This window comes from Eriocheir sinensis, chromosome 23 (genome assembly GCF_024679095.1).
Source record: "Eriocheir sinensis breed Jianghai 21 chromosome 23, ASM2467909v1, whole genome shotgun sequence".
Lineage (NCBI taxonomy): Eukaryota > Metazoa > Arthropoda > Malacostraca > Decapoda > Varunidae > Eriocheir > Eriocheir sinensis.
Window position 1 is genome coordinate 2,752,602 of NC_066531.1, and position 22,695 is coordinate 2,775,296.

Below are 22,695 nucleotides of genomic sequence, written 5' to 3' on the forward strand. Positions count from 1 at the left end.
TGGCACTGATGGGCTGGGATATGACTGCGAGACTGGCGCGTGGGAGAGGACGGAGATGGTGGCACTGATGGGCTGGGATATGACTGGGATACTGGCGTGTGGGAGAGGACGGAGATGGTGGCACTGATGGGCTGGGATATGACTGGGATACTGGCGTGTGGGAGAGGACGGAGATGGTGGCACTGATGGGCTGGGATATGAATGGGATACTGGCGTGTGGGAGAGGACGGAGATGGTGGCACTGATGGGCTGGGATATGAATGGGATACTGGTGTGTGGGAGGTACCGGAGAGACAGGACGGGGATGATGAGGGTGGCGCTGATGGGCTGGGATATGAATGGGATACTGGTGTGTGGGAGGTACCGGAGAGACAGGACGGGGATGATGAGGGTGGCGCTGATGGGCTGGGATATGACTGGGATACTGGTGTGTGGGAGGTACCAGAGAGACAGGACGGAGATGATGAGGGAGGCACTGAGTGAGATTGGCTGCTGGGATGTGAATGGGAGGATCGCAAGGACGGAGAGGGAATGGATGCTGCTGGGACTAAATGATGAAGCAAATTATAGAATTATAGAAGCCATGAAGAGTTTCCTGGAAAATATGTGCAGTGCAAGACATAGGTCACTTGCTTGCTTTGGTTTATTTTTACAAAGCGTACCGATACGAAAGACTGACTCCCCAACGGGTCACCTGTACAGCAAGATCAAGGGCAAGGCTTCAAACCCGCCCCTTCCAGCCTTCCTGTCAAAGTGTGGCGGCCCAGCACACACCAGGAGCAAGTCCCCGCCCCAGAGGCCGTGACCCGTGACCCGCACAGCACCCGGGGCGAAGGATGTTTTCCCGTGAGTCTTTCCCTCCACAAGGACGAGAGTGCCCCAGGATCTCAAGACATGAAGCACAGGTGTTTATTACGGAGATATTAAATGAAGACCTTCCTCTCGCTCGCCCTCCAAGCCTGCCATGGATAAATCGGATAATTCAAGCATTTCACAAGAGGCTGCCTTTTCAGGTAATATGGTCCTGTCTTGGTAGGTATATTGGTATTACTGGTATTATGTGTATATAAATGATTTTGTAAAGGTTTCGTAGAAGGTAGACCGTAGTTAGGGCGCCGGGGTTATCCTAATCCAACCTTTAACTTTTTTATTTTTCAGTGAATGATTTGCGACGGAAACAGAATCATCCGTTAATAATCGCACCCTTCACACATTTAGGAATAGGGTCATCAATCATTATCCCCCTAATCCTGGCCCTTCCCCGTGTCCCAGTACCTCTCCTCCTAACCCTTATCCTAATCCTGTCCTGGCCCCTTCAGTCCCCCACACAACCACCCGAAAGTGGTCCTCTGTGGGTCCCCTAGAAGTGAATGATGAAATGAAATTGTTCCGTCTTTGGTATGTTGCAACTGGTACCTCACGAGTCAATATGTATTTTATGACTGTGTCTGGGCTCGCCTTTTGCCTAAACTGTTTCTGGAGGTAGATTTGAATGTGGAAATACACTAACATATGCAAAGGATTTAATTTCTCTTCAACTACTGTGGATTTAAATTAGTAATGGATTTAAATTAGAGATGGATTTAAGTTTTAATGGATTTAAATTAGAAAAGTATAGATTTAGGAGGGATATAGGCAAGCATTGGTTTATTAATAGGGTAGTAATAGGTGTAGCAGGGATGGGCCAAATTTGTGGCTTTACCGTGTAGCAGCGACGGGCCAAATTTGTGGCTTTACCGTGTAGCAGCGACGGGCCAAATTTGTGGCTTTACCATATAGCAGACGGGCCAAATTTGTGGCTTTACCGTGTAGCAGGACAGGCCAAATTTGTGGCTTTACCGTTAACAGCTGACAGCCAAATTTGTGGCTTTACCATGTAGCAGCGGGCCAAATTTGTGGCTTTACCGTGTACCAGCGACAATTGTGGCTTTACCATGTAGCAGCGACGGCCAAATTTGTGGCTTTACCGTAGCAGCGATGGGCCAAATTTGTGGCTTTACCATGTAGCAGACAGACCAAAATTTGTGGCTTTACCGTAGCAGTAGCAGCGGGCCAAATTTGTGTGTTTTACGTGTAGCAGCGATGGGCCAAATTTGTGGCTTTACCGTGTAGCAGCGACGGGCCAAATTTGTGGCTTTACCGTGTAGCAGCGATGGGCCAAATTAGTGGCTTTACCGTTGTGGCTTTACCGTGTAGCAGCGACAATAAATTTGTGCCATGATATAAACCCCCCAAAATAGATGATACATAATCTGATCACAAATGCTTTGATATATATTATGAAATGGTTTGTGTGAGGGGTGATTTTTTCTCATTTTTCTCGCTTGGAGGGACCATTAAGAAACATGATCCCCGCTGCTACTGAGTTAATATCAATTTCTCTGTTTTGCTTGAACCTATAACTTTAATTTTAACTTTTTCTTTCTTGTTTGTTTATCTGGCACTGGTAGGCTTTCTTAGTGGGGCCTGATGGTTGGCTCCAGCCTGTTATGGTGCTGGCAAGTGTTTATAGTAGAGCCATTTTGCTTGACTCATGGTGCACCCTGGAACTCATCTTTGAGCCTCCTTTTAGAGAGAGAATCTATTGTCCAGGTTGATAGGTGGTCTTCAGAATAGCGTGTGGGTACAGGTAACTCTCGATTCACGCGAGTATTGTGTCCTTGAAGAGGTCATTGCGTAAATCCAAAACAGTGTAAATCCAACAAGAGGTCGGTTTGTACCTCTATTGCCTACCGTATCACTCTGACTCCTCTCCCTCTCGTGGTTCCTCCTCTGGCTGCCCTTCCCCTCGTGGTAGCACAGCAGCGAGGGTGTTGTTGTTGTTGTTGAGTAGCGTGGGTACTGTATTGTTGTTCAAGTGGCGCGTGGGAAGAACTGTGTGGCCGTGTGAGTCCAGTTGCGTGAGACATCTGGTGGACACTCCATAAAATATCGCGTATGAGTGAAAAAAACGTGTAAATTAAACATTTATTTGGATTTTGGACCACGCGGTATTTCAAAAACGCGTAAATCGAGAGTTACCTCTACATGATAGTTCAAGAATTTTCATATATGCTAACAAGCTAATCTTTGTGTGATTTACAGAACATAACTTTCCTGAGCAAGACGGAGAGTTGCTGCGTTCCGTCATGGGAGGAAATACGGACGGACGTACTGAAGGAGGGCAAGGGTGGTCTGTGCCTCTCCCTTAACGTTGCATTTGCCGCCATCGTGAGAGCCTTCGGGGTACTGGCCTACACAGTTCCGGCAGATTATGTGGCAACAAGTGGAAGAAGTGTACATGTCCTTACAGTTTTTCATAAGTGTTCTGCAGCTGGAAATCATCCGAGTGCTGGAACGATGCACGAAGTGACATCTGGGAGGAAGGATTTGCGTCGAAGTTCCAGATTGAAGCAAAAACAATTATGTGAATGTGGAGTTCGATGCTCTCAGACACTTGACTCCTTTCCTAGAAACTCCTTGTATGTGGCAGATGTCGGCTGTGGCTTCCCTACAAGAAAATCCATAAATCTGTGTGAGGACCTCGGCAGACCCTTTGTGGACTGTGGTCTTGAATATTGCTTCATGAACAATGGCCATAAGTTCCTGAGGCTTCATAGAACTGGCGATGACGTACCAGAAGGAGAACAGGTGAGATCTTGCAATAACACATATAATAACATTTCTTTTTTGACTCAAGGTGTTCAGAATATCATACAGGTAACTCCGAACCTTTTCTCACCCCCAGGCCCCGTGTTATTGATGTAGGTCATACTAAAGATTACATTTTGAAGCCCTATACAAGTAGTTTGAGCAGGTTGTAGTTTACTGTGCAGTCTGGGAGTGTAGCTGTGTGTGTGTATCTTAAGTGCATGGTGGTGAACGCAGACTGGTCCCTCTCCCTACATTTTTAATCCCTCACAGTAAACTTCACCCCCTGATGTTTTTCTCTCAGCCCAGAATGTTTTTGAATCCTAGAAACTCCCCTGGTAAATCTTAGGAATAGTGGCTCCTGGAGGGTGGGTGTTTAGGGCTCGGCGTGGTGGTATTTACAACATTTCCAGCACGTACGATGGGGTTCTGACGAGCGGACAGGTGCGTTTATGTCACAAGGGTGTATTTTCTCCGCGTGGGGGGTTCTGACAAGCGGACAGGTGCGTGCTCTTCCCTTTCTTCACCCCGGAGCGCGCAGTCTCATCGCCCATCAAGAAACCGTGAGTCCAGCGTCGAAAAATACACCTTGTGACATGAACACGCCTGTCCGCTCGTCAAAACCCCGGCGTACCTGCTAGAAATGTTGTAATTACCACCATGCCGTGCCCTAACACCCCCCCCCACCCCCCCGCCCCCCCCCCCCGCTATTCCTAAGGTTTACCACTCCCCTGGGCATAGCTATCAGCGGCTGCTCAGTAGTGCTGGGGCAGGTACTGTTAATACAATATATATAAGTTTTTTTAATTTTGATAATTTTTTTTTTTTATGGTATATTTTTTTCATGCTGAACCGTGCATAACAGAAATCCTGCATGCATGAATGTGCCTACAGAGGACCTATTACATTATGGATCCTTCATTGCACGAATACCCTACGCCCCTGTCCACCCAGCAGTGAATGGGTACCAGGTATTAATCGGGGGTTGTGTCCCGTCTCCTGGGGTCTGTTCCCTTCTCCTATGATTCCTTCCCCTTCTGTCTCTCTCCGGCATATGACCACAGATGTTGCGCTGACTAAACCAAACTTTCCAACTGTTCCCTTCTCCTATAATTCCTTCCCCTCCTGTCTCTCTCCGGCATATGACCACAGATGTTGTGCCGACTAAACGAAACTTTCCAACTGTTCCCTTCTCCTATAATCCCTTCCCCTTCTGTCTCTCTCCGGCATATGACCACAGATGTTGCGCCGACTAAACGAAACTTTCCAACTGTTCCCTTCTCCTATAATTCCTTCCCCTTCTGTCTCTCTCCGGCATATGACCACAGATGTTGCGCCGACTAAACCAAACTTTCCAACTTTTACATTTAATTTGAACCTGAAGAATGAAAGCAAATTAAGTTATAAATACATGGATTCTGTATTAAGCATATGTGTCTAAATACTTCCTTCATCTACAGGAGTTTGTGAATGGAGAAGGGTGGAGGCCCGTCTTCTCCTTTGCCCTCACTCCACAACCCCTGAGCTACTTCTGCAACACTATGAGGTCGGTATATGTTGACAAGGAGGCCTCTCCCTACTTCACTGAGCTGCACGCTGTTCGGTATCCAGGTAACTCAGAAACCATTGCCTTCAAAGCAACATGGTCGAGTCAGAAGGGTTGTACGAGTTCTAAGAAGCATTACTATAAAATGGAAAAGTCTGTTAAAACTATTGAAGGTGAAGTTAGAAAAGTTGAACAGAGTATGAAATTGAGGGACATTGTTACATATATCAGGATCCGTTTTCCAATGATTCCTCTGAGTGAAGTACAGAGAAGTGTTGAGTATTTTTGGTCTCTTGATGAACATATGATTTAACCCGGTAGCAGCGACGGGCCAAATTTGTGGCTGTGCCGTGTAGCAGCGATGGGCCAAATTTGTGGCTTTACCGTGTAGCAGCGATGGGCCAAATTTGTGGCTTTACCGTGTAGCAGTGACGGGCCAAATTTGTGGCTTTACCGTGTAGCAGCGACGGGCCAAATTTGTGGCTTTACCGTGTAGCAGCGATGGGCCAAATTTGTGGCTTTACCGTGTAGCAGCGACGGGCCAAATTCGTGGCTTTACCGTGTAGCAGCGACGGGACAAATTTGTGGCTTTACCGTGTAGCAGCGATGGGGCAAATTTGTGGCTTTACCATGTAGCAGCGACGGGCCAAATTTGTGCCATGATATAAACACCCAAAATAGATGATACATAATCTGATCCCAAATGCTTTGATATATATTATGAAATGGTTTGTGTGAGGGGTGATTTTTTCTCATTTTTCTCGCTTGGAGGGACCATTAAGAAACATGGTCCCCGATGATACTGGGTTAAGTCGCTAATGCTCCCCATCTTACTGTATGGCTGTGAACGATGAATAGTGACTTGTAGAGGTGTGTTGATGCCTTCGGAGCCAAGTGCCTTCGTAGGATCATGGGGCATCGCTGGAATGATTTCGTGTTTTTTAATTTATATTTATTTATTATTTTTTTTACATATATGCTTGTAGCGCTGGTAGGCTTGCTTGGGGGCCCTGGATGGTGTTCGGCCCCAGCCCATCATGGCGCAGGCAAGTGTTTATAGTGGCGCCATCTTCTCTTGGCTCATGCTGCCCCCCGGAACTCCTTCTTGATTCACTTGGACGGTTTCCTCTAGAGTCCGGGTTGATGGGTGGTCTTCAGGACAGCATGTGGGTAGTTTTAAGCCACTCGGCGGTGACTGAAAAATCCCAGGTGGTAGCGTGGGGATTCGAACTCGCGTCGTCCATCACGCGGTGAATGTGGGCCCAGCACACTACCACTCAGCCACCGCCTACCCTATATGCTTCCCATTAGTTAGTATTCATTATGGAAATTATATATTTTAGATGAATTTCTACCCAGAATAAAATATTTGTTTATATTTGAGAATGCTACACAACTCATGTTACATAAAAGAGTGAGTGTTTATTTAATGAAGAGATTTTCTAGTCTGTTTTTCTATTACTTTCTTGGTCCAACACGTCCTCTGCGCGTATCAAAACACACGAGAAATTAATCAAGACAAGGAGAGGGTATTCGCCGGCTGCCTGGGATTGAGCCCACGACCAGCGTGACGGGAAAGCCAGTCCTTACCGAGACGTCCCAAGAGGTGCCCCCCTGGCTAAGTGGGTTATGGGAGGCTCGTTCATCAGGCATAGTCTCTGCACTAAACTTACCATGGGCGTCTGGGTGGGTTGAACACTTCCATTGCTGGGTGTGTTGTCCCTCTGTCATCCGTGGCTGATCCATCCTTATGTCATCCACTTCATTCTAACTTCCTTCCCCATTCCTCTGCTCTGGCCCTTCACATCACTAAGATTTATCAACTCAAGAGGTGGGCATGGGCTTCGTGGTGCAGTGGTTAGCACACTCGGCTCACAACCGAGAGAGCCTGGGTTCGATTCCCAGGTGGAGTGGAAAAATTTGGGCGGCTTTTCCGATGCCCTACGCCCCTGTCCACCGAGCAGTGAATGGGTACCAGGTATTAATCGGGGGTTGTGTCCCGTCTCCTGGGGTCTGTTCCCTTCTCCTATAATTCCTTCCCCTTCTGTCTCTCTCCGGCATATGACACAAAGGAACACAAAGGAACACAAAGGAAGAACAAACAACAGCAGACCTGCTGGTCCTTACGAGGTTGTTTGTGACAAGCTACACTAACTATCTAATCAAAGGTGGAAGATGAAGGACAGCAAAGGCGAAGGCTCCTCCGCCCCCCCCTCCAGCCAAAGCTGGCAGGAAAGGAAAAAGAACCATGCAGCATGGAAAAACTGCATGGAATTTATGTAGGAAAGAGGAAAGAACTACCATTACTGCTACCACTAACCGGGCGATAAAAGCGGACAAGGACACCAGTATTCGAAAGAACTTAACGTTATTACGACAATGAGTAATATCTTAGTTGCTGGTTGGATTCAAAACACTTGTCTAATCTATTCTTGAAGGCCGTAACTGGTGTACTATCAACGACATCACAAGGTAGAGTTCCAAGCGTTAACAACTTCGATTGAAGAAGAAGTGTTTAGCTTAGTGCGATGAGAATCTTTACCACTTATCTTCAAATTGTGATTTCTTCTTGTTCTATTTGATCGATCAATTCTAAAGTAATCTTCCGCATTAATATCACTGATCCTTTGAACATTTTAAACACTTCTATTAGATCGCCTCGCATTCTTACGTTTGATAGGCTGAATAAATTTACTTCTTTAAGCCTTTGTTCATATGACAAATTTCTCAACCTAGGAATCATCTTTGTTACTCTTCGTTGGACCCGTTCCAACTTTTCTATGTCTTTTCTGTAGTAGGAGACCAAAACTGTACACAGTACTCTAGGGGTCGAACCAACGAATTATACAGTTTTAATATTACTTTTTCCGATTTATTATTAAAGACTCGTCCGATGAAGCCAACCAATTTATTTGCAGTTTTAACTTCGCTTGATATAGTGATTCCAAGATCCTTTTCTTTACTTACTGCAGAAAGTTGTTGGCCATTCATTACGTACCGAACGTGATTGTTATTTTTTCCGATGTGCAACACTTTACATTTCTCAACGTTAAATTTCATTTGCCATTGATTGGCCCAACGTGCAAGTCGATCTATATCTGATTGTAAAGCTTTTTCGTCGAGTATCGCAGTTACTTTACTAGCAATTTTTGTGTCATCAGCAAATTTTGATACTTTGCAAGTGAGCCCATCATCGATATCATTAACATAAATTAAGAAGAGCATGGGGCCAAGCACTGATCAGACCACAGATGTTGCGCCGACTAAACCAAACTTTCCAACTGTTCCCTTCTCCTATAATTCCTTCCCCTTCTGTCTCTCTCCGGCATATGACCACAGATGTTGCGCCGACTAAACCAAACTTTCCAACTGTTCCCTTCTCCTATAATTCCTTCCCCTTCTGTCTCTCTCCGGCATATGACCACAGATGTTGCGCCGACTAAACCAAACTTTCCAACTCTCTGGCAGTGGTGTGGTACTATTTTAGAAGTGATAGGTTTATTTAGGTTCAAGTGGGGTTCTGTTGGTTTAAGAAAAATCTTGAGTTCTGGGTTTAGTGTCGGCAGGGTTCGACATCTTTATTTTCATGTTTACTAGGTATTTCAATATTCACCTAAACAACTTATCAATCCTTATTTCAGTTTTAATGTCTATTGGGAAAAGTTCATATTTTCTCACTCATTATTTTGCCACGTTCTCAAATGGCACTAGTTTTAATTTGTGGCAACTTTTTTTTACATTTTAATCTCATGGAATCAATGTTTTATAAGTCTTGCAGAGGAAAACTACCATTAAGTTAACCCGGTAGCAGCGGGGACCATGTTTCTTAATGGTCCCTCCAAGCGAGAAATATGAGAAAAAATCACCCCTCATAAAAACCATTTCATAATATATATCAAAGCATTTGTGATCAGATTATGTATCATCTATTTTTGGGGGTTTATATCATGGCACAAATTTGCCCCGTCGCTGCTACACGGTAAAGCCACAAATTTGGCCCATCGCTGCTACACGGTAAACCCACAAATTTGGCCCATCGCTGCTACACGGTAAACCCACAAATTTGGCCCGTCGCTGCTACACGGTAAAGCCACAAATTTGTTCCGTCGCTGCTACACGGTAAAGCCACAAATTTGGCCCGTCGCTGCTACACGGTAAAGCCACAAATTTGGCCCGTCGCTGCTACACGGTAAAGCCACAAATTTGGCCCGTCGCTGCTACACGGTAAAGCCACAAATTTGTCCCATCGCTGCTACCGGGCTAAGATGATGAGCAATACACATCAGCTAATCTCATCAAGAAATCATAGAGGTAGGGCTTGTAATTTCTTTTATTATTTATCCATAAATTAATATCCAATGGAGTCCTCAGGAAGTCTGTCGCATCAATCTCTTTACACTTATGAAAGAAAGGAGAAAGTCTATATATCATAACATGTTGTACAGTGGTCAACTAAACTTAGCCGAAACACTTCAATTTTTATATTTGGTTATTAACAATACATATTTGATTTCATCTGTGAACCATTAAAGGGGAAGGGTATTGGTGGTGGGCACGGCTGTCTAACAAGTTACGTCACTATCCGTTAACCAGGTAGCTGTGGGGGTTATGTTTCTTAGGTGAGGTTAAGTTAGGTTAAGTTAGGTTAGGTTAGGTTAGGTTAAAGGCCCATCTAAGTAAACTAATGAGAGAGAATCATCACTCACACAAACCATTTCATAATATATATCAACGAATGTGTGATCAGATTATGTATCATCTATTTTTGGGGGTTTGTATTATGGCAGAAATTTGGCCCGTCTCTGCTACATGGTAAACCCACAAATTTGGTCCGTCGCTGCTACACGGTAAAGCCACAAATTTGGCCCATCACTGCTACACGGTAAAGCCACAAATTTGGCCCGTCACTGCTACACGGTAAAGCCACAAATTTGGCCCGTCGCTGCTACACTGTAAAGCCACAAATTTGGCCCGTCACTGCTACACGGTAAAGCGACAAATTTGGCCTGTCGCTGCTACACGGTAAAGCCACAAATTTGGCCCGTCGCTGGTACACGGTAAAGCCACAAATTTGGCCTGTCGCTGCTACACGGTAAAGCCACAAATTTGGCCCGTCACTGCTACACGGTTGATGATAGGTGAAAGTGTACACTGCTTTTGATGACTGTAATAATGTCTGTAACCTGAAGACATCATAAGTGAATTGAACTCAGAACTATAGAATTACAACAATGCTATTTGGTTGGTGCTGTCTCGGCCAATCATGCATTGTCATATTTACATGTAATCTGCCAATAGTGTTCCTGACTGATTATCGGAGACTTGCCCAAAACAGACAGGAATGAACGTACATGAGTTAGGTTAGCGGACTTAACCCGCTAGCTGCGACGGGCCAAATTTGTGGCTTTACCATGTAGCAGTGACGGGCCAAATTTGTGGCTTTACTGTGTAGCAGCGACGGGCCAAATTTGTGGCTTTACCGTGTAGCAGCGACAGGCCAAATTTGTGGCTTTACCGTGTAGCAGCGACGGGCCAAATTTGTGGCTTTACTGTGTAGCTGCGACGGGCCAAATTTGTGGCTTTACTGTGTAGCAGCGACGGGGTAAATTTGTGGCTTTACCGTGTAGCGACGTGGGCCAAATTTGTGGCTTTACTGTGTAGCAGCGACGGGTAAATTTGTGGCTTTACGACGTGCCATGATATAAACCCCCAAAATAGATGATACATAATCTGATCACAAATGCTTTGATATATATTATGAAATGGTTTGTGTGAGGGGTGATTTTTTCTCATTTTTCTCGCTTGGAGGGACCATTAAGAAACATGATCCCCTCTGCTACCGGGTTAAAGCAAGTGGAACTGAATTTGACGGAAGCTAAACATTGTCCGCTAACAATTTTAAAAGTTAGCGAAAACACTAATCTACTCAGTGGTTAGCGGATCAGGGGAACCGTGCCCACCACTGAAGGTAATTCTGTGAGCTTGTTCTGCTGTTATTTGATGGTCCATGGTGGTGTCCTTGCAGAGTGGACTTTGAGATGATTTAGATGGACTTTGAATCCAGTTGACAGCAGTAAAATAGTATCTGACATATTACTGCTAATGCTTAAACAAGACTTCAATAATGGATTATGTTAAAAAAAATTATAACAAGCACACACAGTTTTGTTTGCTTCACATGTTTACAGAAGTGAGCAGGCTCGTAGGATTCAGGAGTACAATGTTGCTAACTTCTCGTTCCTGTAGTTTCAAATCATTGAGCTTGTAATGTACATTGTCGAACATGAGTAACAATCAGTCAATGGCTTAACATAGTCCCTGTGTAGTACATGAAAGATGGAAATGGCGGCGATCGACAGTATAGTTTTCCACGTGAAGCTGGCCTATGGGGTGGTGGCAGCTGCAGCGGAAGCGAGAGGCGTTGAGACTGTGTGGCAAGGTACAGGGCTAGGCTAGGCTAACCCCACAGCCGCCACTACCCCATAGGCCAGTTTGACGTGGAAATACAATAGCAACGATCCCTGCCATTGGTGACGATCAACACAAGCAAAATGACTGTGATAGCGTCCCTAGAATTGGTGCTTAGAAATATTTGAAACATTCCTGCAACTCATACAAACTCATAACATTAAGCTGCTTAGTCAACACAAGCTCAGGGGAGTGAGTAGGAATAGTTAATACAGTTACCCCTCAAATAGTACAGTTTTCAATAGTTCAGTTTCGGTTATATACGGATTGTCGTAGAAGCTCTCATAGGATTTTAAAATTTCCTGCTTGTCGTGAAATTTTAAAATCCTAAAAAATCGTCTTAGAAAATCCACATAAAACCAAAATCGAACTATTGGAAACCGTACTATTTGAGGGGCGACTGTACCAATCTTAAAGCTTCAACGGGTGAACCACGAAACCTCTCTATGCTCTGAGGAGGAACCGAGATTAAGGGGCACTCTCACAGTTGTTTTGGTTCGTTTTGATCGTTACCAATGGCGCCGATCATCGCTATGGAAATCCACGTCAAACTGGGCGATGGGGTAGTGGTGGCTGCAGGGTTAGCCAAGCCCCGCACCTTACCACACACTCAACATCTCTCGTTTCCTCTCCTTCCGCCACTACCCCATAGGCCAGTTTCAAGTATAGCGTCGATCGGCATCATCGGTAACGATCAAAACAGACTGTGAAATGTTCCTAAATATATGCATTTGAAATTTTGTGCAATGGCAAATGTGCAGGAATTTTCTCAACAATGTTCAGCTCTGAGCTACACCAGGAATTAAAATGAAGGATATGGACACTGCTTATAAATAGTAACCATATAACATGATCTGTGGTGCATAGCCAATGGTTACCTTCACATGACGCTGCCCTCAGATGGAGTAACCAAGATTGGGTGTTATGGCCTCGGATCACTAACTGGTGGGTCAGGGCCATGTAAACACTAGTACATTCTCCCACCTGTCAGTACATGATGCTATATAGAATTACAACCCAGCCCCAACCTCTTGGAGTAAGTTCCGTTTTCACAGTTCGATTGTTTGTTTTGATTGTTACCAATGACGGCGATCGACTCTTTCGAATTTCCACTTAACCCTTGAATGTGGATTTCCTTAAGTTCGACCTCAGGCTACTGGAATGGAGCAAAAAGTGGCTGTTACAATTCAGTGAAGAAAAATGTAAAGTCCCGCACCATGGGAGGGGATATCCAGCACACCAATACCACATGGGAAACACTCCACTATCCACCACAGAGGCAGAGAAAGACCTGGGAGTGTATGTTACCAGGCTACCAGTGAAGGGATATCCAGCACACCATTACCACATGGGAAACACTCCACTATCCACCACAGAGGCAGAGAAAGACCTGGGAGTGTATGTTACCAGGCTACCAGTGAAGGGATATCCAGCACACCAATACCACATGGGAAACACTACACTATCCACCACAGAGAAAGACCTTGGAGTGTATGTTACCAGGCTACCAGTGAAGGGATATCCAGCACACCAATACCACATGGGAAACACTCCACTATCCACCACAGAGCCAGAAAGACCTGGTGTATGTTACCAGGCTACCAGTGAAGGGATATCCAGCACACCAATACCACATGGGAAACACTCCACTATCCACCACAGAGGCAGAGAAAGACCTGGGAGTGTATGTTACCAGGCTACCAGTGAAGGGATATCCAGCACACCAGTACCACATGGGAAACACTCCACTATCCACCACAGAGGCAGAGAAAGACCTGGGAGTGTATGTTACCAGGCTACCAGTGAAGGGATATCCAGCACACCAATACCACATGGGAAACACTCCACTATCCATCACAGAGAAAGACCTGGGAGTGTATGTTACCAGGCTACCAGGGAAGGACAAATCCGTGCCAATCGCAGGGGATGGGTTAAATCTGGCCGATGGGGTAGTGGAGGCTGAGGGGTTAGCCTAGCCCTGCACCTTACCACACACTCTCAACACCTCACTCCCTCCGCAGCCGCCACTACCCCATAGGCCAGATTCACGTGGAAAACTATATCATCGATCGGCCCCGTTGGTAACGATCAAAACAGAAAATGACTGTAAAAATGGCCCTTAGCCTCTTAAAAATCTATCCAATTATACCTTTATTGCTAACTGAAATTTCAAATATGTAGTTCCTTTGTGTCTTGCATATATTGAGGAGGGTTCTCAAAATAAAAACTAATGCATATCTTGCTTAGTGAATGACAACCAGAGTGAGAGAAATAATATTGATTTTTGTGATACGAATTTAACAAACTTGGGCGTTGAGATAGCCGGGGGAGTTCAAAGTATATTCGTACGTATGTTGGTTTTGGTGAGTGTGTGAACAAAAATATAGCATCTCATCTATTACCCTAACAAAGCACAAGTCAGGTACATTTACTTAAAAATAACCTTGAGATGACGTATGATTAACAATTAGCATACTGAATATGATCAAGCTGTAAGGTCTGGCCCAAGAGTGTCTAGACGCTTGAGGCTTCTAGAGAAAACAGTTTAATGAGCTTCATATATATCTTTCAACAATAGGTTTAAGCTATGAAGGCAAAGGATGTGTGTTTGTGTGTGAATGTATGTGTGTTTGTGTGTTTAAATATATATATATGTCCATTAATTCAGGGGGGCTTCGTGGTGCAGTGGTTAGCACACTCGGCTCACAACCAAGAGAGCCCGGGTTCGATTCTCGGGCGGAGTGGAAAAATTTGGCTGGCTTTTCCGATACCCTACGCCCCTGTCCACCCAGCAGTGAATGGGTACCAGGTATTAGTCCGGGGTTGTGTCCCGTCTCCTGGGGTCTGTTCCCTTCTCCTATGATTCACTCCCCTTCTGTCTCTCTCCGGCATATGACCACAGATGTTGCGCCGACTAAACGAAACTTTCCAACTCTTCCATTAATGCAGTCAGTGATGGTCTGGTACACTTGATTACTTGGTGTTTTTGTCCTGCCAGAGCGAATCTATCACCTCCCAATTCTGTTTTGTCCCTCTGATCGGGGTAGAGGTGTGAGCTGCATTGAAAGTCCGAGCTGAATGTGCTGACCCTGACTGTGGGCAAGGCAGGCTGGTAGGAGAGGAGGTGTTTGGAGAGAGATCAATACTACTAGATATATTATAAATCACATCGTCACCCTCATAAAATGAATGTCATATTTTAGCGATTTCCAGGTTTTTCTGTACATTAATTTTTCAACATGCGAGTGCCATTTCTGTTGAGTTGCCTCCGTCATTTAGGGCTTGAGTGTTCTAGAATAGGCCTTGTCGTTTCTGCCTAAATGTTAAGCCAAATGACAGTTCTTTTCTCATTTCCTGTAAAGTAGAAAATTATGATTGAGGTGGTTTGTTTACGAAGGTGACGATATATTTTATTGAGGTGCTATTTGGCTCCACCTCCCTTCCCCCTCTTGTCCCTTCCACGGCAACCCTCACCGCGTCCCTTAATCTCCCTTAATCCTTGGTAAGTCTGGCCCTCCCTCCCCTTCCATCTGCCACGTGACCAGTTAAAGGCTACAAGCTATATTAAAACTTTTATTTTGCGTTACATCATAACTAATGTGAAAACTGCAATACTCCTTCTAATTTTGCAGGAATTTGCTTAACCCAGTAGCAGCGGGGACCATGTTTCTTAATGGTCCCACCAAGCGAGAAAAATGAGAAAAAATCACCCCTCACACAAATCATTTCATTATATATATCAAAGCATTTGTGATCAGATTATGTGTCATCTAGTTTGGGGGTTTTATATCATGGCATAAATTTGGCCCGTCGCTGCTACATGGTAAAGCCACAAATTTGTCCCATCGCTGCTACATGGTAAAGCCACAAATTTGTCCCATCGCTGCTACATGGTAAAGCCACAAATTTGGCCCGTCGCTGCTACATGGTAAAGCCACAAATTTGGCCCGTCACTGCTACACGGTAAAGCCACAAATTTGGCCCGTCGCTGCTACACGGTTAACATTGTGGGTTGCAAAATATGAATGTGCAAAATTGGAACGAACGCCCATACAGGGAAAATTGAATGTGGTTGACAACTTGGTGGGAGCCTGATTTCCCGTGATTTTTGTCATTCTTTGCCATTATTTATACTTAAATATATGCAATTATACATCCAACAAGAAAAAAAATATAGAAAACATATCACCAAAGGGTACATTGTCAGGGGTGATTATGAAACCCTCACCATTTCCTTTTGTGAGTGCGTTCTTAACCTGGTAGCAGCGATGGGCCAAATTTGTGGCTTTACCATATAGCAGCGACGGGCCAAATTTGTGGCTTTACCATGTAGCAGTGACTGGCCAAATTTGTGGCTTTACCGTGTAGCAGTGACGGGACAAATTTGTGGCTTTACCGTGTAGCAGTGACGGGACAAATTTGTGGCTTTACCGTGGCTTTACCGTGTAGCAGCGAGCCAAATTTGTGGCTTTACTGTAGCAGTGACGGCCAAATTGTGGCTTTACTGTAGCAGTGACGGGCCAAATTTGTGGCTTTACTGTGTAGCAGCAACGGGCCAAATTTGTGGCTTTACCGTGTAGCAGCGACGGGCCAAATTTGTGGCTTTACCGTGTAGCAGTGACGGGCCAAATTTGTGGCTTTACCATGTAGCAGTGACGGGCCAAATTTGTGGCTTTACCATATAGCAGCGACGGGCCAAATTTGTGGCTTTACCGTGTAGCAGCGACGGGCCAAATTTGTGCCATGATATAAACCCCCCACAAAATAGATGATACATAATCTGATCACAAATGCTTTGATATATATTATGAAATGGTTTGTGTGAGGGGTGATTTTTTCTCATTTTTCTCACTTGGAGGGACCATTAAGAAACATGGTCCCTGCTGCTACCGGGCTAAGCAAGTCATACTGTGAGTATTAAAAACTAATGAAGGTTTCGTTCTATAAAATCAGGCAATGAAAATTTCGAACAAGTAATAAAAAACTTAATCATAACTACAAGCCATTGCTCAGTTGATACATATAAACAGACAAGGACGCAGTGTTTCTAGTGGTCATGGAAAAGTCGCCATTATGTTTTTCAAAGCTCAGGATCGCCAAACCTACACGGCAATGGTTTCCGGCAAGAAATCCAATATTGTGAAAGTGTGTGAATGTCTTTAGAGCGTGGAAGAAGCTGAACACTGGGCCAGAAAGATATAGGACTTAGATTGTGACATTAGTATATTTTGAGCGTGGAAGAAGCTGAACACAGGGGCCAGAAAGATGTAGTACTTAGATTGTGACATCAGTATATTTTGAGTGTGGAAGAAGCTGAATACATGAACCAGAAAGATACAGGGCTTAGATTGTCACATCAGGTCAAGTGCCGTATCTTTCTGGCCCTGTTGTTCAGAGTCTCCCACACTTAAAAATCTCCTTACGCTCTCACAATATTGAAGTTCTCGCCTGATTCCGTCACAGTGTCCATTTGGAAGGTTGGAAAGTTTGGTTTAGTCGGCGCAACATCTGTGGTCATACGCCGGAGAGAGACAGAAGGGGAAGGAACAGACCCCAGGAGACGGGACACAACCCCCGATTAATACCTGGTACCCATTCACTGCTGGGTGGACAGGGGCGTAGGGTATCAGAAAAGCCGCCCAAATTTTTCAACTCCGCCTGGGAATCGAACCCAGGCTGTGAGCTGAGTGTGCTAACCACTGCACCACGAAGCCCCCTTAGCGTACAGTTCACAGAAGTATGACATGCTTAACCCGGTAGCAGCAGGGATCATGTTTCTTAATGGTCCCTCCAAGCGAGGAAAATGAGAAAAAATCACCCCTCACACAAACCATTTCATAATATATATCAAAGCATTTGTGATCAGATTATGTATCATCTATTTGGGGGGTTTATATCATGGCACAAATTTGGCCCGTCGCTGCTACACGGTAGAACCACAAATTTGGCCCGTCGCTGCTACACGGTAGAACAACAAATTTGGCCCGTCGCTGCTACCGGGTCAAGTCTTCCGTCAACCTTTCTCGGCTTCCTCATCACTAAGACTCATTCACAAGAGAGGTGTAGCCAACAACATCTCATCAGCTCCTGGAAACACAAAACGTTCCTCCTCTCTCTCATTCCTCATTGCTGAGACTTGTTAATACAAAGGTCAGGAGCCACACGGGGGAACCCTCAACACAGCACTGCACTTAGCCGGGGAGATGACGAATATGTGTTGTAATATCTTTGCCCATACATGTCATGCACCATCCAGTAGCCCAGCATATCTGGTGCTAGACTGGTCCCCTGCAAACTGAATCAATGGACTTTTAAAGGGTTCAGTGCTTAACTGGGTCAGAATGCCAAGCCTTTGAAGTGACGGGCTAGGGGACATTTAAGGGCATCTTGTCTCAAACCCTGAACGCATTTGAAGATTGGGTAAGAAGTGTGAGGAAAAGTCTTTATATATATGTACCTACAGGCAGCACTAAAGGGGGCTTGTGGGTTGAAGTCCTCGAAAATCCTCTGCGTTTGTTTCTTAACACAAACTCAGCTCTGCCGTGAAGCAAGGAAGCCCTCCCTTAAGCCTTCCCTATAAAAATAAATCCTGGGCCTCCTGATCAGTGATGCTCTTCCAAAGATATCGCTTTCAATGGAGCTTTTTTAACTTTCCAGACATACTCGGTTTCCTCATCAGTGTCATGCCTCGTGAAAGACATGCATACAGGTTTGATTAAATGTTTGAGGCAGCCCCATCGCTTGGTCATGTCTACTGCCTCGGCCTTGTCAACACACCCGCCACACAGACTCTCTTACTGACACAAACCGAGTCTATCGTTACTTAGGTTGTGAAGGAGAAAAATATAAAATGATACAACTACGCACTGCTCGATTTAAAAATACACGTCTCTAACATGGTAGCTATGACAGCGGAAAACCTTTTGATGCTGACGTGCGGCCTCAACAAAACCATCTTCCATGAGAATTCACATTTTTGCAAAAGTTCAAACTAAAGTTCAGTGGTTTTATACATATTGCCAAATAAACTAATTTACAAGTCTTTCGTCACTTTTATAAAATTTTCACGCTAAATATATTATACAGCCATCCCTCAAATAGTACGGTTTCCAATAGTAGATCTTTAGGATTTAAAAATTTCCTGCACGTTGGGAAATTTAAAAATCCTAAAAAATCTTAAAATCCACACGAAACCAAAATCGAACTATTGGAAACTGTGCTATTTCAGGGACGACTTCGGTTTCCAATAGTAGATCTTTTAGGATTTAAAAATTTCCTGCACGTTGGGAAATTTAAAAATCCTAAAAAATCTTAGAAAATCCACATGAAACCAAAACCAAACTATTGGAAACCGTGCTATTTCAGGGATGACTTTACAACCCTTTCCAAGCACTGTTTCTATAAGGGTGAGTACAGTAACAACCTGTCCGCTGCAGCCGTCAACAATGAAACCAAAGCAATGGCATCATATTGACCCTCCTCCATTCTCCAGCCCTCACCAGGAGGGCGCTCAACACAGCATATGTAAATTACAATGACCTAAAAATATATGTGTGTATGTGTGTATGTGTGTGTGTGTAGATATATTTATATATATATTTATATTAGATTGTTTAACATATACATATATGAAAAAAAATATTACTGAAAATTAGACATCTGAATATTCCTTACCTTAGGGACTTGGGGGTGAGTGATGACATGATGACAAGCATTATGACAGGTTGACGTTCGGTAACAACAACATATGAGTAAAATGATGATTAGCGTTAGTGAACATGCCATCACGACCATAGCTAATGTCTTTACAAATTAGTACACACACTACATGTATACGTTAAAGTCTCACGGTACAGGTGGCCGCGCACGGGTGAAGCTGCCACAACGAACATTGGTGAGGTATAGATACTGCACCTTCGAAAGTGACTCATGCAAGATACGGTTAAGGTAAGGGTATGTAACCTATGTACAAGTGTAGCTAGTGGTCAACAATTCCCGAACAGCACAAATTTTCGGATATAAAATCACATTCCAATATTTGATCCCACGGAGAGCTTGTTTCTGAATATTGGAGGTTTAAGTTATCCCTCCATCAGGTCATACTTTTCAATAATATTACATTAGTTAAAGAAGAATTAGTGTGAGGGCTTGCCTTTACAAACAACAAACCATCTGCTCTGGGTCACAAACTTTGGGTCCTGCCGTGTCATGTTGGGCATTGCATATTTCTCCTGCAACGAATTAGACTCTAACGGCCAAACTACCACAACTTGCATCTTGAACGCACCCAGTATATACATTCTCATCTGTCATCAAATACAAGATAGACGTGAAAATAATTCGTAAATGGATGTGGAACTTGGTAGGCTGTATGCTGTCTGCCCAACCTAAATGCAGTTTGGATTACAGGATCAAGGCCCGAATTGGTGACTGATGTACGAACGTTTTCCATTTCAGTATACAGTCAACCCTCAAATAGTACGGTTTCCAATAGTTCGATTTCGGTTTTATACGGTTTGTCATAGTAGGTCTTTCAGGATTTTTAAATATCCTGCACGTCGGAAAATTTAAAAATCCTAAAAAATCTTAATAAAATCCACATAAAACCAAAACTTAATTACTGGAAACCGTACTATTTCAGCGACGACTGTATTAAGTAATTAAACAAACCCAGTGGGACTCGTACTCAAGAATACACCTGTTATCATCTGAGAGCAAGTATTTCATTGTTTTCCGTCATGTCAGTAAATGATTCAGTACCATGATACATGGAACAAATGCTTCCCGGCTGCTCTCAGTTACACTTAATTATTGACAAAAGTCTGCCACACAGCATCCTCTTATTTATGAAGGGTAGACAGAAAAACAAGATATATTTACATTGTCTGTCAACCTTTACGCCAAGCTACCGTGGACTTGCTATAAAAAAAGGAAAGGATAACAATGCTTTCACTATTTATTGAAGTAGTATTGTACTATCCCTGGAGCCAAATACTGGAATGCATTGCACATTAGATGTTTATATATACTGCCATCATGTAGGATTTCTTATACAAAAACTTGGAAGTACATTTGCGACTGGCTCAGTATCCAGAAAACACATGTGATGCTTGGTTGTCTTGGTGGAGGAAAGGACTTCTCCGCCCACCCTCCAGCATCAGGCGTGATGGATTCCCTCTCAGCAGTGTTTGGTTAGGGAGACAGCCAACATGTGTACGTCAGTTATAAGGTAAGCTTATTTCAACATGTTATTACGGAACAGAAGTTGTTCCTTAACTTGAGACGTCCCGGTGTGGTTGAGCAGGAGAAACACCACATCAATGTCCTTCACGATATTCTAACCTGTTGAGAAATGAAAAGATAAGTCACCTGTTTTGTAATTTCATTTTTAGTAAATGTCAATTTTGTATTTTCCTGTAAAACTTTGTGTTCACTTCTCTCAACCCTTAATAAAAATGTTAAATATCTTATACTCTCCATTACTTGTTTGACTTGCCAAAATTTTTATATTTTTTTCAGCATTCATATCACTTGGGGTAGGCGGTGGCTGAGTGGTAGTGTGCTGGGCATACATTCACCGCGTGATGGACGACGCGGGTTCGAATCCCCACGCTACCACCTGGGATTTTTCAGTCACCGCCGAGTGGCTTAAAACTACCCACATGCTGTCCTGAAGACCACCCATCAACCCGGACTCTAGAGGAAACCGTCCAAGTGAATCAAGAACGAGTTCCGGGGGGCAGCATGAGCCAAGAGAAGATGGCGCCACTATAAATAAGCCGGTAGGCTTGCTTGAGGGGCAAGCATATATATATATATATATATATATATATATATATATATATATATATATATATATATATATATATATATATATATATATATATATATATATATATATATATATATATATATATATATATATATATATATATATATATATATATATATATATATATATATATATTATATATATATATATATATATATATATATATATATATATATATATATATATATATATATATATATATATATATATATATATATATATATATACGGAGAGACAATAACAGATATATATGTGTGAAACACCCTGGAAGAAAACATAGAAATTGGATACCTGCCAGGATAGCAGCGACTCCCAATATTGGAGGCCTTGTACATACAAGAACTCAAGCCAAAACTCAACATTCAGGCTGAGGACCTACAGGCCCTACGAGCATGCGCCACGTAGAAACAAACAGGCAGCCATCAATCCCCTGTTCGATCTGTAGCACTTGCACGAGGGCAGGGGCAAACCAATCAGCATCCGCCCAGAGGAAGTATGAGGCTCCAGCTTAAAAAGACACTGGCGCCATCCATCTTACCATTCTCACACCCCCTCAACACCAGGGAAGGAACATCTCTCTACTAACTGCTGATGAGGTTAAGAACCGAAATCCGAGATCCAACCAAATGACAACTCTGGCGAAGAATCATACAACTCCTATCAAAGAGAATAGAACACTACTAAGACAAAAAGAAAAGTACATTGAAAGAAAATAATAAGCAGCAAAGACCTAGCCATCACTTTTAACAAAACATGTATCAGAAAATCTCCTGCCTATACACCTAAATATATATATATATATATATATATATATATATATATATATACATATATATATATATATATATATATATATATATATATATTAATGTTAGTATATATATATATATATATATATATATATATATATATATATATATATATTGGTACTAATGTTGAATGTGTATGTGTATATATATATATATATATATATATATATATATATATATATATATATATATATATATATATATATAGTAGTATATATATATTTTATTTTTTGGGCAGAGGCAATCCCGTTAGTGAATGGTGAGTAGTGGGTTTTATAGTGGCTTTCTGAAAGGCCATGTTACCCCCCAAAGCTCCCCATCTTTGTTGCTATGCAGCTAGAACTGTTTCGGGTGTCAGGGATTGACATGTAGGTGATTCATAAGCCACTCGGCCCAAATGACACAAAAGT

The 22,695-nt window shown here is 43.3% G+C and overlaps 1 protein-coding gene across 5 annotated transcripts; it reads left to right on the forward strand.

Annotated features, from left to right (window-relative positions):
- Positions 1–230: 230 nt before the first annotated feature.
- LOC127002393 (uncharacterized) lies at positions 231–21,406 on the forward strand. 5 transcript variants are annotated; one of them, XR_007756132.1, is made up of 5 exons: positions 231–1,013; positions 3,085–3,630; positions 4,496–4,601; positions 5,091–5,241; positions 19,501–21,406. XR_007756132.1 is itself a non-coding variant. In XM_050868287.1 (4 exons), exons 1-4 carry the CDS (start codon positions 837–839, stop codon positions 19,593–19,595), a joined length of 969 nt encoding a protein of 322 aa, XP_050724244.1. In that variant the 5' UTR covers positions 231–836; the 3' UTR covers positions 19,596–21,404. The 5 variants fall into 5 exon arrangements, 4 of the variants coding, with proteins under 4 accessions (XP_050724244.1, XP_050724245.1, XP_050724242.1 ...); XM_050868287.1 differs by lacking the exon at positions 4,496–4,601 and having other exon boundaries at positions 19,501–21,404; XM_050868288.1 differs by lacking the exon at positions 19,501–21,406 and having other exon boundaries at positions 5,091–5,335.
- Positions 21,407–22,695: the final 1,289 nt, after the last annotated feature.

Coding starts and splice junctions, on each gene's coding strand:
- LOC127002393 (XM_050868285.1), top strand. CDS start 837: ATGTTTTCCCGTGAGTCTTTCCCTCCACAAGGACGAGAGTGCCCCAGG. Junction 1,014..3,084: donor ACAAGAGGCTGCCTTTTCAG/GTAATATGGTCC, acceptor TGTGATTTACAG/AACATAACTTTCCTGAGCAA. Junction 3,631..5,090: donor ACGTACCAGAAGGAGAACAG/GTGAGATCTTGC, acceptor CTTCATCTACAG/GAGTTTGTGAATGGAGAAGG.